At 45.8% G+C, this 17569-nt stretch overlaps 1 protein-coding gene across 1 annotated transcript in view; it reads right to left on the bottom strand.

The window, feature by feature from the left end:
* Positions 1-459: 459 nt before the first annotated feature.
* Positions 460-17569, bottom strand: part of WNT3A (Wnt family member 3A) — a 76960-nt gene continuing 59850 nt past the window's right edge. Inside the window, exons 3-4 of the mRNA XM_063301912.1 lie at positions 1850-2115; positions 460-939 (exon numbers count right to left, since the gene is read on the bottom strand). Of these exons, the coding sequence (XP_063157982.1) occupies positions 460-939; positions 1850-2115 (746 nt within the window). The remainder of the gene's footprint in view (positions 940-1849; positions 2116-17569) is intronic.

The raw sequence follows: 17569 nt of genomic DNA, 5'->3' as shown, positions 1-17569 counted from the left end.
GCTTACAGGCGGTCCCGTAACAGGAGGATCCTCGCGTAGAAATGTCTTCTGTGCTCAGAATTCACAAACGGGCCAGGTTTCAGGAAGAGGCCCAACGGTTACTGAAGAACAGGAGGCCGGCCTTATGGTTTGAAAGAAGGAAGAGGTGACACCCCAGGGGACTGCTGCAGAGCATCCCTTGCCCAATTCTGTGTTTAGTTAGAGGAACAATCGTCTCCTCTCCTAGAACGACAGGGAGAGCGAAGGACTGGTTTGTCCATTTCTCCAGCTGATGGCGGTTGCAAAGTCAACGTCCAGATGTGACAATCAAGAAGAAATCAGACCTATTCTAGCCCACCCATTTCTCTTTCTCTCTCTCTCTCTCTCTGTTTGTTTCCATTCGATCTCAAGAAGTCGTTTTTCCCCACTAAAAGAAAGTCGCCTCTGGGTCACCCCCTACAAGGGAGGGCGGTCGCATTTTTACTTGCATGTGTGAACGTCATAGATCCTTATGCACTCCTGGCAGCTGACGTAGCAGCACCAGTGAAAGATACAATGGCACTTCTCCTTCCTCTTCTCAGTCCTCGTGTTATGTCCGCGGCCACAGCACAGGAGGTCACACCCGTCGATGCCGTGGGAGCTGATGTTGCAGATTCGGTCCCGGGTGCCAAATGAGCCGGTTTCGGGATTCGGCTCGCAAAAGTTTGGGGAGTTCTCATAATAGACCAGGTCCCGCTCCGTCGGCGCTTTGAAGAAATTGTATTTGGGTCGCAGCGTTTCTACCCAGCCGCGGGACTCCCGGTGTTTCTCTACCACCATCTCCGACGCGCTGTCGTACTTATCTTTGAGGTAGTCTCCGATGGCCCGGAAGTCTGGTTGAGACCACCAGCAGGTCTTGACCTCACAGCTGCCCGACAACCCATGGCACTTGCATTTGAGGTGCATGTGGTCTATGATGGACTGGAAAAGGAGGAAAGAAAAAGAAAACAGAGCGGGAGGGAGAAGGAGAAGGGAGAACATTAGTCGACCATGTGCATCAGTATTAGAACTGGTCTGGGTATCTCAGACTCTGTTAGCCCTGCTAGGTAGACCAGACCAGGAAATTAACTCTACAAGAAGGCTTAAGCTACTTTGACTGAGATTGGCTATAAGACTAGAACCTTGCAAGTCTGTGCTGCAGCTTCCCCCCCTCCTTATACTCCAGCGAATGAGGGAGGTGTCTGCCTGAGCCACTTGTGAATGTTACTTGGACGTTCTGGGCTTTAAAAATGTTTCAGCCTCTTTTGCCTAGGGAACAATCAAGATCATCTTCTTTATTGTCTACATGCTGGCTGGGGAACTTGGGAGTTGAAGTCCACACATCTTAAAGCGGCCAAGGTTGAGAAACACTGGTCTATAGCCCCTTCAGATGAGTCAGGATAAAAGCCAATACCCCTTAACTGAATTTCCACTCCTCAGTCTGTCTGGGCAAACCATCCAACTCTGTTCACAGCTTCATTTTTTGCCCCAAATGGGTTTGTAAAGTGAAAGGTATCAGCAGAACAGCTGTGTTGCAGCGAGGTTAATAATCCTAATCCTAATATTAATACTTAACAATTGCTTATTTTCAGACCATAATTTCTTTTTTTTTGCTTTGAACTCCGCTGAAGGCCCAGCTAGGGAGCAGCCTGCAGCTAACCTTGGCTGATCACAAAGGTAAGCAGAGTCAAACCTGGATGGCAAGAGGTATTGGAAGTGGATTTACTGCTTTGGTGTCCCTGCCAGGACAACAGCACACATGCGCCTATGTGTCGATCTCCATCCGAAGGAAGCTTTATCACTGACTGTGGACAGCATTAAGGGAGTGCAAAGCAGAGGACACCGTCCTTACCGTCCGTCCAGCTTCGTTGTTGTGCCGGTTCATGGCCGAGCGAGCGTCCGGCCGGTTTTCTCGCGCATCCGCGAACTCCCGCGAAACCATGCTCCCAAATTCCACATCCTCGCTGCAGCCGCCCCACTTCCAGCCTTCTCCGGGAGGACCCTTGTGGCGGGTGTCGCAGCCGCAGATGGTGGCTGACCCTTCCGCGCAGGACCGCGTCACGGCAAAGGCCACACCCGCCGAAGCAATGGCGTGGACAAAGGCCGACTCCCTGGTAGCTGGGGGGAGAGAGACAACACTGTGGCCCACCACTGAGGCTTGGCAGAACATTGCAAGTGCCCACCTTCCCAGTCTGCTGACCTTCAGGTGCGTTGAACAATTGGCTGTTGTCCATTCTGGCTGGGGATTATAGCAAGGAACAAGTCAGAGGACGTGGAAATGCGCAGAGCAGCCCTTAGGCCTTTTGGAAATCCCATGGGCTGCCTGGCGCTACCTGTTCTGAAACAGAGTTCTCTACTGGTGGTGGGGATGCTCACCTTTTTTCTAAAACCGGAATCTAGTCTGGAAGAATGTGTAATGCTGCTCTTTGGGGCATCCTGGCCGAGAAAGCAGGCAATAGAGTTAAGAAGGCAAGAAGGAATCTCAGAATCCTAGAGTTGGCCGGCGTCATAGAGGTCATCTAGTCCAGCCCCCTGCGGAGCACAGAAATCTAAAGCATCCTGTGACTGCTGAGCTTCTGCTGACTGAAGTCCCTTGACTGAAGCACAGAGCCACAGAGTTGGAATGTGCCATAGAGGTGATCTAGTCCAACCCCCTGCTCTGTCCAGGATTCACATTTCTGACAGATGACCATCCAGCCTCTGTTTGAAGATCTCCAGCAAAGGAGAATTCACAAGTTCACGTGGCAGCCTGCTCCACAGGCTGACAGTTCATATACTGTAGTCTGGAAATCCCTGTTGATGTCTAGCTTCAACCTCCTTCCTTATCATTTTAGCCCTTGTCTCCATCCTGCCCTCCAGACCAGCTATAGAGCTGGCCAATGCATTTGTTCAACATGCTAAACCTGGGTTAGGTTCTTTGGGGACTGCTGGTGTTGTGCAAACCTATGGAGGGCAACTGATGATGTAAAAAAATTCTGATAATCTGAAAAGTTCTTAATAGGAAAATAGTTTGGGGAACTGTCCTTCTTATAGTCCAGGAGCGATGCACTGTTCCAAGGTAGGAGATGGAAATTCCCCAGGAGGCTGACCTGACTTATCAGCCAAACTGGAAATGCAGTTTTATGCTATCTTTAAATTCACACCTGCCCGCTGGCTGTTCTTTTCAGACCTGGGGAAAGATAAACCAAAATCCAAATATGCTACCTTAGCAGGCCATTCCCAACGTTTGCGTTAAAGGTTGCACGTCCACAGCCTCTTCAAAGTCCCGAAGCTTCCAGAAATAAGGATTTTTGTTTTAATCATACCATCTCAGGCATGTGTTCCATGAGAAAATCCACACACATCCTACATGCTTAACTGTAACGGCGGTAGCTAGTTTGGCCTTAGTGAATGTGACACAACCATTGTGACTTATGTCTGAGCCAGACCACGACCACTTGTTTAACAAAGCATGATTTTTAAAAATCTGATTTTGTATTAAATAAACCAGCTCATTCTCTAGGATGGATCCATTCACACACAGCAGCAATGTCTCGATGAGATGGCGTGGGCAAGCATCCGCTTATGAATCTGGCCAAGGATAAATCCATCTCCCCCTGAAGGATATCTTCACTCTTAAAAATCCTAACCCACAAAGTCCTGTTCAGACATTGCCTTAAACTCACACTGAAAGCAAATGGAAGGTAAAAGTTACGTACTCTGGTTTCTTTCTTAAGAATGTAGCATGCGTCTTTAACTGATATAATAGGAAAAAGAGAGAATTGTCAAGTCTAAGGGAAAAAATTGGCTGGGAAGCTGCGTCAGATGGCAACACCAGGCCCGCTTTGGCTGATCTCTGTGTTGGACCTGGATGGGAGACCACCAGGAAATGCTCGGCAGTCAAACAAACTCCCACACAACGGCAGTGGCAAATCATTTCTGTGCGGTTGCCAAGAGAAGGACTTGGTTGTGCCTATAAAGGCATCAGGATTCAAGCTTAACTTGAAGGAGATTGATTTGCCCAACTTGGTGGCCAAAATCCAAGCTGACCTTGGCTGATCTCCTAAGAGTGAAGGAGGAATGGATCTACTTCCACTGGAGACACCGAGAAATGCAAAGGCTGTAGGACAGTGTTTCTTAACCTTGGCAACTTTAAGATGAGTGGACTTCAACTGCAGTAGGGTGACCTAGAACAGAGTTTTTGATGGGGTTCTGTAAGAGGCAAAAAAAAACAAAAACCTTTCACTCGAACACAACCAATTTTCTATCACTAGAGCTCCGCCTCTTGAGCAGGGATCCCAGGATATATATTTTTTAACCACCAGGTTCTGCGGCCTGAAAAAGTTTGAAAACTCTGGTCTAGGAAATTATATACCTTTGAAGCAGCCAATCGCAAGGCCCTTCCAAAAGGCTGCCAAGAAAACGGCAGGGCTGTCACCCGCAAGATTCAAGCTCAGCTCAAGAGGGTTTTTATCTTTACCAATTTTTTTAGTGTTTTAAGTTGTTCTTATGTAATAAAAAAGGCAGATGATGATGATGATGATGACGACCTTAAAAATACCAGGCTACAAAGAAAGAGAAATATTAATTCTCCATCCCTTTATGACTTTCTCAACCTTTTGACCCTGGAGGAACCCTTGAAATATTTTTCAAGCCTCAGGGAACCCCTGCGCATTCAGGCTCAGTTAGAGGCCAGAAGTGACAAAATTATTGTATTTGTTTCATGGGTAGGCCTGGATATCTGCATGAACAGTGTTCTTAAACTGAAAATAAAGAATGAAACTTACCTCTTTAACATGAAGTTGCCTGAATTTGAAATAATTTTTTAAATTAATCGTGACCTCCCAGGGAACCCCTAGTGACCTCTTGCGGAAACCTAGGGTGCCGCGGAACCCTGGCTGAGAAACCCTGCTTTATGACAATGCACATTGCTTTGAGTGGCATTGAAAATCTGGGCACATTTGTGCTTTTACTGGGGGAAGCTGAGCATTTCTCAGCCGCGTTGATGGAGTTGTACCCCCTCTGCACAGGAAGCCTGTGGTTCCCTCTTTAACCCAGTGTTTGAGGGCATGGATATCCTTCTACCAAAGCTTTAGAAAATGAAGCTCTCAAAATACAGCTTTGATTCTGTCTTGCTGGACTTGAAGGCAGCCAGTAGAATGGACTTAGATTTTGACCAACTCTAAATTTGGCCCCGCAGATGATACCACTTTGATGGCTGAAAGCGAAGAGGAACTGAGGAGCCTTATGATGAAGGTGAAAGAAAGTGCAAAAGCTGGCTTGCAACTAAACCTAAAAAAAACCAAGATTATGGCAACCAGCTTGATTGATAACTGGCAAATAGAGGGAGAAAACGTAGAGGCAGTGAAAGACTTTGCATTTCTAGGTGTGAAGATTACTGCAGATGCTGACTGCAGTCAGGAAATCAGAAGACGCTTAATCCTTGGGAGAAGAGCAATGACAAATCTCGATCAAATAGTCAAAAGCAGAGACATCACACTGACAACAAAGGTCTGCATAGTTAAAGCAATGGTGTTCCCTGTAGTAACGTATGGCTGCGAGAGCTGGACCATAAGGAAGGCTGAGCGAAGGAAGATCGATGCTTTTGAACTGTGGTGTGGGAGGAAAATCCTGAGAGTGCCTTGGACTGCAAGAAGATCAAACCAGTCCATCCTCCAGGAAATAAAGCCAGACTGCTCACTGGAGGGAATGATATCAAAGGCAAAACTGAAATACTTTTTGTATTTTGCCACATAATGAGAAGACAGGACACCCTGGAGAAGATGCTGATGCTGGGGAGAGTGGAGGGCAAAAGGAAGAGGGGGCAACCAAGGGCAAGGTGAATGGATGACATTCTAGAGGTGACGGACCCGTCCCTGGGGGAGCTGGGGGTGTTGACGACCGACAGGAAGCTCTGGCGTGGGCTGGTCCATGAAGTCACGAAGAGTCGGAAGCGACTAAACGAATAAACAACAACAACAAAATTTGGCCCAGAGTTTGAAACTCCCCCCGCCCATTTTCCTCTGGGCAAGCAGGGTGTGCAGAGTCAGGAGCCCTGCTGACTTGTAAGGCACCTTTGTGCATCATGTGGCAGCTGTGGCTTCCTAATGCTTTGGTCTCCCTTTTCTTCTCCAGCTCATGCGCAGATGCGCAGAGTAGTAATGGGACGGGCTTCTTCCCCTACTATTCCCATTGTTTGCACACCCAAACGCCCCCTCCCCCCCGTCATGGTGCCTTTGTGCAGTGCACAACTTGCACACCTGCTTGTGGTGGACCTGGGCAGGTGTGGTCCAAAAAACAGGTGGTGCTTTGATCACACTGCTATGGCCGTCCCCTTTTTGTACGACACTCTGCAGACACTCCTGCCTGTAGTGCTCGCCCGGTCCACAAGTCACCACTTCTGGGGCTGTTCATTCTCTTGTTTGCATTTATACCGTAGAAGCTGGAAATGAATTACAGCCTTCTAGAGCAGTGTTTCCCAGCCTTGGCAGCTTTAAGGTATGTGGACCTCAACTCCCAGAATCCCCCAGCCAGCATGGCTGGCTGGGGAATTCTGGGAGTTGAGGTCCACATACCTTAAAGCTGCCAAGGCTGAGAAACACTGCTCTAGAGCGACATACCAGTAGAAAGTCCAATTTGGGGATTCAGATTTGGAGCCTGCTTGCTGGCACCATCAGCAGATCTGTGAAACGAGCTTTCCTTCCTTGTGGCTTTGAGGAGGGGAGGGGAACATGAGAGGGAGCCCACCCCCAGCATCTCAAGATCGTCCAGCTTCTCACCTTCCCTGCCCCTGATGGTTAAGAGCAGACCTGACCCTTCTGAGCTCCAGTGAACGTGCCTCAGGCTTTGTGGACGGGGGAAGAAGAGAGAAACAGGATGAGCAGCACGCACTTATAATGGAAGTGAGGGGTTATTAAGATGCCATATAAAAATGTAAGCGCTTTGACAGAGATAAGAGAGGAGAATGCTGGGGGCATATTCGTTAGCCAGCCTGGGTGGTTTTCGAGAGGTGCAGCAGAGCAACCAGCAGGTCACGACTTGAGATGTTGGAAGAAGGCCTTCTGGAAGGCTGGCTGGCTGGCTGGGGGTGGGCGTGGGGGTGGGCCGAAGGATGTGGGAAGGCAGAGCTTTTGAAACAAGGGTGCACAAAGCCTCTGCGTTTGGCAGACTCCCCTCCCTGCACATCAAAGCCCCCCTCTAGGAAATGCAAGGCTTTGAGCAGGGTGTCTCCCCCAGGATTCCGTGGCACCCCCGGGTTCCGCGAGAGGTCCCTCGGGGTTCCCTGGGAGATCACGATTTATTTAAAAAATTATTTCAGATTCGGGCAGCTTCCCATTCAAGAGGTAAGTGTCATTCTGTATTTTCCGTTTAGGAACATGGCTAGTGCATATCTATAGGCCTACCCATGAAACAAATAGAATAATTTTGTCACTTCTGGCCTCTATTGGAGCCTGAATGTGCAGGGGCTCCCCCAGGCCTGGAAAATATTTCAAGGGTTCCTCCAAGGTTGAGAAAGGCTGGCTTTGAGGAACCCTGTAGGTGCAATTGGATGTGTCTGGGAAAGGTGGGAGGAAAGAGAAGAACAGGACGGCCAGCAGCAAGGTGGAGGGACTCAGTTATGGCGGCAATGGGGGCACCCTTGGAAGAGCTGAAGGACCAGCTTAGGGATAGATCGTCATGGAGAAGACCTATCTATGTGGTCACTAGGAGTCAAAAATGACTTGTTATCAATCAGTCAATCAATCAATCAATCAATCAATCAATCAATCAGTCAATCAATCAATCACTCTATCAATCAATCAATCAATCAATCAATCAATCAATCAATCAATCAATCAGTCAAAGGTGTTGGTGAAAGCTTTGTTCCTTGAAGGTTTTTGGAGCTAGAAGCCCCCAAGAAAAGGGTACCAGTAGGTCTCCTTGGAAGAGAAAGATCTTGGAAGAGAAATTAATCTGCTCTGAAGAATCTCTGCAGAACGGTTCCTCAACCTTGGCAACTCTAAGCTGTGCGGACTACAACTCCCAGAATTCCCCAGCCAGCTTTGCTGGCTGGGGAATTCTGGGAGTTGAAGTCCGCACAGCTTAGAGTTGCCAAAAGAACCCTGCTCTACAGCACAAAATGGGACCTCCTTGACCAGTGTCCATATTTGGCCTCTTGGGCAACGGCTAGGCTCCCGACGCTGCAGCACCGTGTTTTTCAAAGTTGGCCACTTTAAGATGGGTGGCCTTCAACTTCATGCTGGCTGGGGAATACTGGGAGTTGAAGTCCACCCACCTTAAAGTGGCCAAGTTTGAAAAATGCTGCTCTGGCAGAACCCTCTAGGGGCATTCCCCTAAAACCCCCTTTGTTTTGATCTTCCTGGTGCGGTGCTCAAAGTTAGCTGGCATTTGAATTTCTGGCAGGATTTCTAACGTAGCTGGACTCCGAAGTACCTTGCCTGATGTGGGAAGATCAGCTCCCAGGATTTTCTTTTCAAGAATTCTGGGAGTTGAAGGCCACACATCTGGAGGATGGCCAGAAGGGGCATGTCTGCCCTGAAATAAGTGGAAAGGCAGCTCTTATCATGTCCAGATGTGCCAGTGGAACTGCCAGGCAAAGCTCGTCAGGCCCATTATGTATAAAAAGGCCCACAGAGAAAGGTCTAGCTGGCTTCTTCTAAAAACAGTCTTTCAGGATTCTTAGATGTTCTGCCATGTTGGAAACCTGCCAGACTCAGGTCCTATATGATTAATTCATTTATGCCAGTGCTTCTCAACCTCAGCCACTTTAAGATGTATGGACTTCAACTCCCAAAATTCTCGGATTCGACACAGAATGGGTCCTCTTTGACCAGTGTTCATATTTGGCCTCCTTGGGCAATTACTAGCCTCCCAAAGCTGTAGCGCCATGTTATTCAAAGCTGGCAACTAAGATGGTGGGGACTTCATGCTGGCTGGGGAATTTTGGGAATCGAAGTCCACCCATCATGAAGTTGCTGAGATTGAGAAACACCGATTTATGCACCCAGCCATCTGCTTAAGAGCACAGAAAGCTGTTCGATAACCATGCTGGACATTTGATCATCCAGCGACAGCCCTTTAAGGCTGATGACAACGAAAAGGAGATTTCCCTTCACCTCTCCTGAGCTGCAGTAATTACAAAAAAACTTCCATTTGTATTTATTTTTGTTTCATGCCGTTGGTTCTTCCCCCACAAGAGCTAGGCTAAAAACGCGCACCACAAAGTAAAACCCAAAGCAGGTTGCCATACAGCGCTAAAGTTATCCCCTGCCTGTGTTGACATCGCATCGGAAGCACATCAGTTAGGGTTCTGGTGGCTGCGTTCAGAATACCTGCAAAACCTGGTTAGCGTTCAGCCCAGTCTGTTTGGTTAGTGTAGGGTTCCATGGATCATGTGAACCCCCGAATGGATTAATTCAGGAAGCAAGCAATTAATGAGGTAGAGAAGCAGGAAATGCTTGCTTAATCCTAGCCAACTCCAAAAGGCTGTTAGACAGGTTTCGTGGAGAGCTAAGCAATCCTCCCTAACCTCAGGCCCTCGAGTTATGTTGGACTTCAACTCGCATAATCCCCAGCAGGTAGGGCCAATATTCATGTTGCAAGGAGTATCCCTTGCAGGGGAGTTCAGAGCTGCTGCACCTCTGTGCTTATCCTGGAAGCAGCGAATCACACCCAGTTCAGGGTACAGGTAGTCCTCACTTAATATCCATTCGTTTAGTGATGGTTCGGACTTACGACAGTGCTGGTAAAACTGACTTGCAACCAGTCCTCACACTTATGACCGTTGCAGCATCCCCCGGTCACATGATCGTGATTTGGGCACTTGGCAACCGGTTTGCATTTATGACTGTGGCAGCATTCAAGGGTCATGTGACTGCCACTTTTGACCTTCCCAGCCAGCTTCTGGCAAGCAAAATCAATGGGGAATCGTGTGATTTGCTTAACAACCATGTGGTTTGCTTAACAACTGTGGAGATTTGCTTAACGACTGCTGCAAAAAAGGTTGTAAAATCGGGTCGGATTCGCTTAATGACTGCTTCACTTAGCAACTGAAATTCTGGTCCCACTTGTGGTCGTTAAGTGAGGACTACCTGTATTAAATCGTAACTATATCACCCACTCCCGCTAGAGGTAAATCAGTGAATCATACAGAGAGGCGTCAGTCAGACTCCAGACTGGATGAAACTTTCAGACTTACGGGGGATTTTCATTTTTAATATTTGGGTATTTCTTGCAATATGCAGCAAGTGATTTCAAAGAGGTTACTGCAGATTTTGGGTGGTGTAATTATCTTTCCTTTTTAGGATTAAGGATCTTACGGCCTTTTTCAAACGTTGTAAGCCATTCAGAGCCTCTTGTCTTCGTCCTTTTGCGGAGGGGGCCAAATCCAGCTCTAATGACCCCGCGGGAATACCATGAGGCAGGAGAGTTGCAGACGAAGGTCCCCCTATGAGACCTACCAGAGGAGGAGAACGTCTTGCACCTCCAGACGCTTTTATGACGCCACCTCCAATCCGTTTGTTCGCAAGTTGGTGCCTCGTCACCCCAGAGGACAAGATTCGGGGTCTGCATAGGCTTTAGGACCAGCAGAAGTCACCTTCTTCAGGCCCTCCCTGCCAGGCCTACCTCATCTGAGGTAGAAAAATGGCAAGCTGGCCAAGAGGGCAACGGACCACTCCCTCTGCTCCTTCTCTCCAGAAGATGAGGTGTCTTCATCACCCTCCAGACCAGATGCAGTTCCATCTGAGAAAAGCCACACTGACGATGTTTGGAAGTTGGGATGGAGGGAACATGATGGAGGACATCAGCCCAGGGGTTGGGCTGGAGTTGGGTTTAGGCCGGGTCAGGACCGGGGTGGGGTCAAAAAAGATGGCGGCTGCAACTGCGCGACCCAAGCCACCGTTGGGATTCCCCCTGCAGAGATCTGGGATGAATTGGTAGGGGAGAGTTGAAGGCTGGCTTTCGGCAAATGAAGTAAGTTATGTGAATCAAGGAGGCCCTCTTCTTTCACTCAAGTATCTTGCCCTAATATTGCTTCTCGTGAAATGTTTTCAAGCAGAGGCTCGGCATGGAAAAGGGCCAGCGGAAGCCAGAGGGGATGGCAAATTTGGAGGCTCTTTTGTCCCCCCCTTTCGAGTATAAGCAAATCCTGGGGAACCATAAAAAAATGCAAAAATGAACATACAAGACAGAGAGACCACAGGTAATCCTCGCTTAACAACCATTCGTTTAGTGACCGCACGGCAAATATCCTTTTAAAAACCCCTCCAAATACTCAAGTTTAAGTGAGGTCTATTTATCAGAATATTTTACTGTGTTTAATAGTAACACAGTAAAGCCTTGATTGAATAACCAGCTGGTGGGAAGGGAGGACTGTAAAATCCAAATCTAGGCCTTTATTTAGAATTCTCTGAATGAACTTACCAAACAGTGGACTTTTCTGTTATTTGAGGGTGAGGTCTAAAAGTAGATATCTAAGATTGCTAAGTGGGAATCTACCAAATCAAGGATTGACTGTTTATTTAAATTCAGTTCAATCATCTGTGATCTTTCGGCAAACATCCTCAGCCCGAGTGCTTTCAGGCACTCTCAGAACTGCCCAGGTATAACAACCCACAAATTTGACAACTTAATAACCCCAGAATGGATCAATTAATTAACAGTACTTGATAAAAGGGCCCCAAGCCTTCAATTAATCCTGTTATGTCTGGTTTGGAAAATTCAGCTTGATCCATATATTGTTCATAAACAGCCCATTTGTTTTACCTGCGTGCACCAAATGATAAATCTTGATGTTCTAACATGAGTCAGACAATAAAGAGAAATGAGTATAAGATAACCATGGCTAAAATCCTATTATTCCTCAGTTGTGTTTTGGGAGAATAAAGGAGTCAATCCATTTTAAACATCCCTCAATTTAAGGGGGAAAAGAAGTATTGCAGATAGGTGTTATCCAAAGCCTTCTCTCCTTCCAATATAATAATTAAGCAGAATCCACCTCTTATAACTTAGGGCAACAGGTTTTATGATTAATTTAAATCCCGCTTGACCAGGATATACCAATTTTGCCAAGATTTTCTGACTCAATTAGCAAGACTGTTTTAACACTAGTATTATTTAAGAAAATACTGCACTTAGCACAGTTCGTATGTTCTTAATCTGCTTTAGAAATTTCAGGAATATAATTGTCATTACAAGAGTACCACACTCATGACCAAAATTCAGGTGCTTGGCAACTGGCTTGCACTTATGACAGTTGTGGCGGTCTGGGATCATGTGATCACCATTTTCAACCTTCCCATCCGGCTTCTGACAAACGAAGTCATTAGTGGAAACCAGAGTCACTTAATGGCTGCGGTGATTTGCTTATCAATTGCAGTGATTCACTTAATGACCGTGGCAAAAATGGTTGTAAAAGTGGGTGTGACTCACTTAACAACCGCCTTGCTTAGCAACGGAAGTTCCAATCCCAATTGTGATTGTAAGTCGAGGACTACCTGTATACTAAAAATAGCAAAACAGGGACACCAGGGGTCATGCAGAACAACAATGCCGATACCAGCTCCCACAAATTTGGGAGAAAGCTTTGAGTTGCCAGACCTGGAGATTGTCTCCAGTGGGACCTATCTAGGCAGACATTTGCTTTGGTGAGCTGAGCGTTCAAAAAACCCCCCAGCAAAAAAGCAATTCAGAATCAATATTTGGTTTCCAACGTTCCCAATATTTTTGCCAAAAGCAGCGTTCCAAGCACGGTGATTACATCTCCCATCTTGTTTTACACCCTTCCAGCCTTTAGGCATACCTTCCCACACATTAGCGGCATTCCCCATAAATTACAGGCACACTAAAGACTTCCAAAGCTTTTTATTTCTCTTCTTTTCCTGGGACAATCTCCATTTCAGCCTGGTGCCTTGCCAAGGTTTAATAGTTTTGATTACTGAACGACATGTTCCTCTGAAATCATAAACAATTATTTTTTAAAAATAGTCCCCCTCTCTCTCCCCTTTGCCCCAAGAGGCAGCGGTCTCTAGGGGAGGAAATTTTCCATGTACCTCCATGATTTCACAGCCCATGTATCGGTGGGAGATGTAGGAACAGATTGTTGCTTTGAGCATTTGGGTAATTAAAAAAAAAATCCTTAGCGAGGTCGTCTGCAGAAAGGGAGGGGGTCAAAGAAGTCAAGATGGTGGCTGCCTTTGGGCCATTGAGGCCACCCCAGTCCTGCGAGTTGTCCATCATGTTAACACCGGTCCACCATTATAAGTTTGGCCATGATCAGGAGAATTTTTATCAAATGCTCAAAACCCAAGGTTATGATTGAATGCTTTGTGTGTCGATTTGGACCATGAAAAAAAAAAACATCCTTTGTCTCACAGTGGCTGTCTTTCAAAAGATGGGCAACTGCTGGAAACATCTGGTAGCTCATGAAATGCAACTCTGAACACGGGAGATGCTTTCGGACACACCGACTGAATGTCTGGACCGGCTTGCGTAGACTTCAAGCTTCTGCCGGGCACCCCCTTCAATTCTCGGTTGGGTTTCAGAGCCCCGTTGAAGCTTCTTTGATAAGGCCTTGTCATGTTTGAATGTATGAAATCATCCTCAGGGCACCTGATTCTTGCCTCAGATAAATAACCCATTTAATAATTGCAGGAAAGTTATTAAAGCCAAGATCCCTGCCAAGAAAACATGTAGATGGTTCACTGAAGGTGGAACATGTGTTTGGGTTACTGAGGCAACATAGCAAGTGTTTAAGAACACAGTGAGTCGTACAGCTTCAGATCAAAGGCTGATCTTGTTGTGGCGCTGGCCAACTTCAAACTTTGGGTTGCTTCCAAACCAGCCTACAGATACAATTGCACCTCTTGTTCCTGTTTTGGAGCATCTGACATGGAAGAGCAGGCCTCTGATCCTGGAGGAGTTCTGTATCATGGCACGCTTCTCCTCCATTAATTTACAGGGATGGTCTTCCTTCAAGGCTGTCTAGATTGACGGCCTTCTCCAGAGGCATCTGGAGGATTGGAGGCATCAGCAGGGTTGAACTGATACGATGCATGCTCGACCCCTTTCTTACATGCGCGTGACGTCACAACACAGATAAACAACTCTGCAATGAGGCAATGCTGCTCTCGTCATTAGCCCTGACCCCTTGTTCTCCATGGACACCATGGCCATCTCTGTACCGTGTGACTGCAAATCCCACTGAAGCCTGCAGAATATTTTTATTTATTTCTTATTTACTTCATCAACTTGCCTGCTCTCTGAGTCACCAAGGCAACTCTAGTCAGGTCGTGCATTAAATCAAAATCAAATTCAATCAATCAATCAATATCAGGATTAGGGACAACAGGCTAAGAAACATGAGAATCAACCAACCAATGGTGTGTGTGTGTGTGTGTATAAGAGATCAGAACAAATCCCAACTTCAGTTGTAAAGCAAAAATCCAGTATCAGGAAGAGGATCATAATCCACCCTGGTCTGGGCGGTTCTAGGAAGAAGCAGGTTTTTAAAGATTTGCAAAAGGAGAACAGGGTCAAGACCACAACGATTCTAGGAGAAGACTATTCCCTAGTGAAGGTTTAGCCATGGAGATCACACAACTAGTCCCTGGTTCTCAGGCCTTTGTGAGTGAATAGTAATCAATGGATTCTAATTAACCCCATGCACATCAAGCATTCATTTAACATAGGAAATTGTCTTATCATACAATAGACCAGTGTTTCTCAACTTTAGTAACTTTAAGGTATGTGGACTGGGGAATTCTGGGAGTTGAAGTCCACATATCTTAAAGTTGCCAAAGTTGAGCAACACTGCAGCAGATCATCTAATGTAGTCTATAGTCTAGCCTTGTCTAATCTCTATTTTGAATAATCTAATCTAATCTAATCTAATCTAATCTAATCTAATCTAATCTGATCTTTATTTTTGAATAATCCAATTATTATTTTGAATAATCCAATCTAATCCAATCTTCTTCTCCAACCCTTTCTTGAGAGCCAGCCTCAAACAGAAAGGTTTAAAAGACAGCTGCAAATTTGTAAAACTTTGGGGAGGGGGGCAAACAAAGGAAGGGACCACTAGCTTCAGGGGGTGGCCTATCAAACTGCAGAGCTAGAGGCCCACCCCCCACCCCCAAATTTCTTATTCTGAGAGCATCAACCATGCGTCGGATAGGCTGCAATGGGAAGTGTGGAGTGCGACATCCAGTCTATTTAGGGCTTTAGTTTAAAATGCTGCTTCTGGCACTTATTGCTGAGAGAAGAGATTTAAATGCCAGCACAGTAGAAGAGACAGGGGAAGTCTGGGTAACATTGAGCATGCTTACTTATATGTACAGACGAAAAATGAGAAATAATTGGTTTCATTTACAATAGTAGAAATGCATCTTATCACGGTGTGGAAGATTGTGACCAGGGACAACCTCAAGCTGCTTGATTTGCCTGTCTTAAGGATCTTTATCTTTCAATTTTTCATGGCTCTTTTTACAGACATCTCCTCTGTAAAGTAGGACACTGATTTCCTTGTCTCTTAGCTCACCAATCTTCCTGCCAGCCCTTGGCCAGGCCCCGGACGAGGAGACAGGCCCTACCCAACATTTTTTTTCTTTTCTCACAAAACCTGACCTGCCAACATGCCACCAACTTTGTGCATTGCACAGTTGGGAAAGAGAGGCATTTTCTTTCCTTTTTTAAAAAGAGTTTTGATTAAAGACTTTTACATAAAGAATAAGAAATACATTGAAAGAAAGAAAAAATAAATAGTGAAATAAATGTGAAAAAGAAAAAGAAAGGAAAGGGAAAAACAAAGAGAAAAGAGGATAGAAAAAAGAACAGAAAGAACAGAAAAGAACAGAAAACATGGAATATCTACAGTATCTATCTATCTATCTATCTATCTATCTATCTATCTATCTATGTATCTATCATCTATCTATCTATCTATCTATCTATCTATCTATCTATCTATCTATCTATCTATCTATTGCTTCTGATCTTCCTCTTGGCAGTTATACATACAATTCTAATCAAACCACTCTCTCCAATTTCATCATAATTCCCTTCTTTCTATAACCTTTCTAATCACCAAAACTATAAGTCACAAAATCCTTTTCTTTCTTACACAAGAAGTCCATAATGTGTTTCCAGTCATTGATGAATGTCAATAAGGACCTTTGTCTAATCCAGTGTTTCTCAACCTTGGCCACTTGAAGATACGTGGACTTCAACTCCCAGAATTCCCCAGCCAGCCAACTCCCAGAATTCCCCAGCCAGTGCTGGCTGGGGAATTCTGGGAGTTGAAGTCCACGTATCTTCAAGCGGCCAAGGTTGAGAAACACTGCTCTAATCAAAGAGGTCAGTTTGTCCATCTCAGCAAATTCTGTCCACTCCTCCATGACGGGCCATGCTGAACCTTTCAATTTTCACAAGAGAGGCATTTTCAAACACGCTTTGAGAAGCTATGCAATACGCTGCTCCAAGTCATTGGAGAAAAAATGTCTAGGAACAGAAGATTGGGAGTGCGCATGGCGTTCTTGCAATTGAACCTTTCCTAGGGGGAAAATCTGGTGGGTGAGCGTTCATAAATTCAGGTCTATGCCATTATTACGTGCCAAAACACCCACGGAGGAGGAATGGATGGTGAAGATAGCAGAAATGGCAAAACTGACCTGCTTGGTCAGGACAAAACGACAAGTCCTTTTATAAAAGACGGGCAACATGTATGAACTTTTTGCTGAAAATGGAAAAAAAGTGAAATAATGATCTCTGGATTTGGTGATTAAGAAAGGACTGAATGAGAAACGGAAGGGATTGTGTCATATTAAAGAGGGAAGAGGGACAATGAGTTTGTTTATAACTGTTGAAAAGAAGGTCGGAAGTTGCTTATTTTTTCTAGCTCTTGTTTCTTCAATTCTTTCTTTCTCTTTCTTCCTTTCTCTTTTTCTTCTACTGTTTCGCTTTTTGCACTCTTTCTTTCTTTTTCTTTAGATATTATTACTTTATATTTGTCTTTTATCTACATAAGAACTATCAGTCATATATGAATGTATGTATGTATATGGTACATGTCGTCCACTTTTGCCGTGAAAGTGACTTTTCCCCCCCAGTAAGCCTAGAACTGACTCTTTGCATGCCATCACAGTGCACAGCTTGGCTCCTGCATCAGTAGGAACTGCTGCTTGTGGCAGCTGCCTAGATAAAATTGTCACAAGCAATTAGATCATGTTGTGATCCCGAGAAAAACTGCAATTCAGGAGCTCTGATTTCCAACCCTGGCTCAGCTGGGAAGGCCATGGATAATGTTCAGGATCATTCCCCCTCCCCTTCTGGTCCACCATTTTCCCTCAACAACCACCTTGCGAGGTAGGTTGGGCCGAGAGGGAATGACTGACTTTCCATTACCCCATGGGTTCATCACGGCTGATGGTGGCCTTGAAACCGAGTTTTCTGCTTCCCAGCCCAACGCACTAGCCACCATACCAAACTGGTTACCCGTCGCATCCATCCCTTTTGCAAGGGAGCGTTAATGGCTGGTCATCTCCTCCTCCACTTGATCGTTTGAAAGGATGGGGCATCTGGCCACAGGGCAGGACTT

Source organism: Candoia aspera, chromosome 4 (genome assembly GCF_035149785.1).
Source record: "Candoia aspera isolate rCanAsp1 chromosome 4, rCanAsp1.hap2, whole genome shotgun sequence".
NCBI lineage: Eukaryota > Metazoa > Chordata > Lepidosauria > Squamata > Boidae > Candoia > Candoia aspera.
This window is presented reverse-complemented; position numbering and strand designations above follow the sequence as displayed.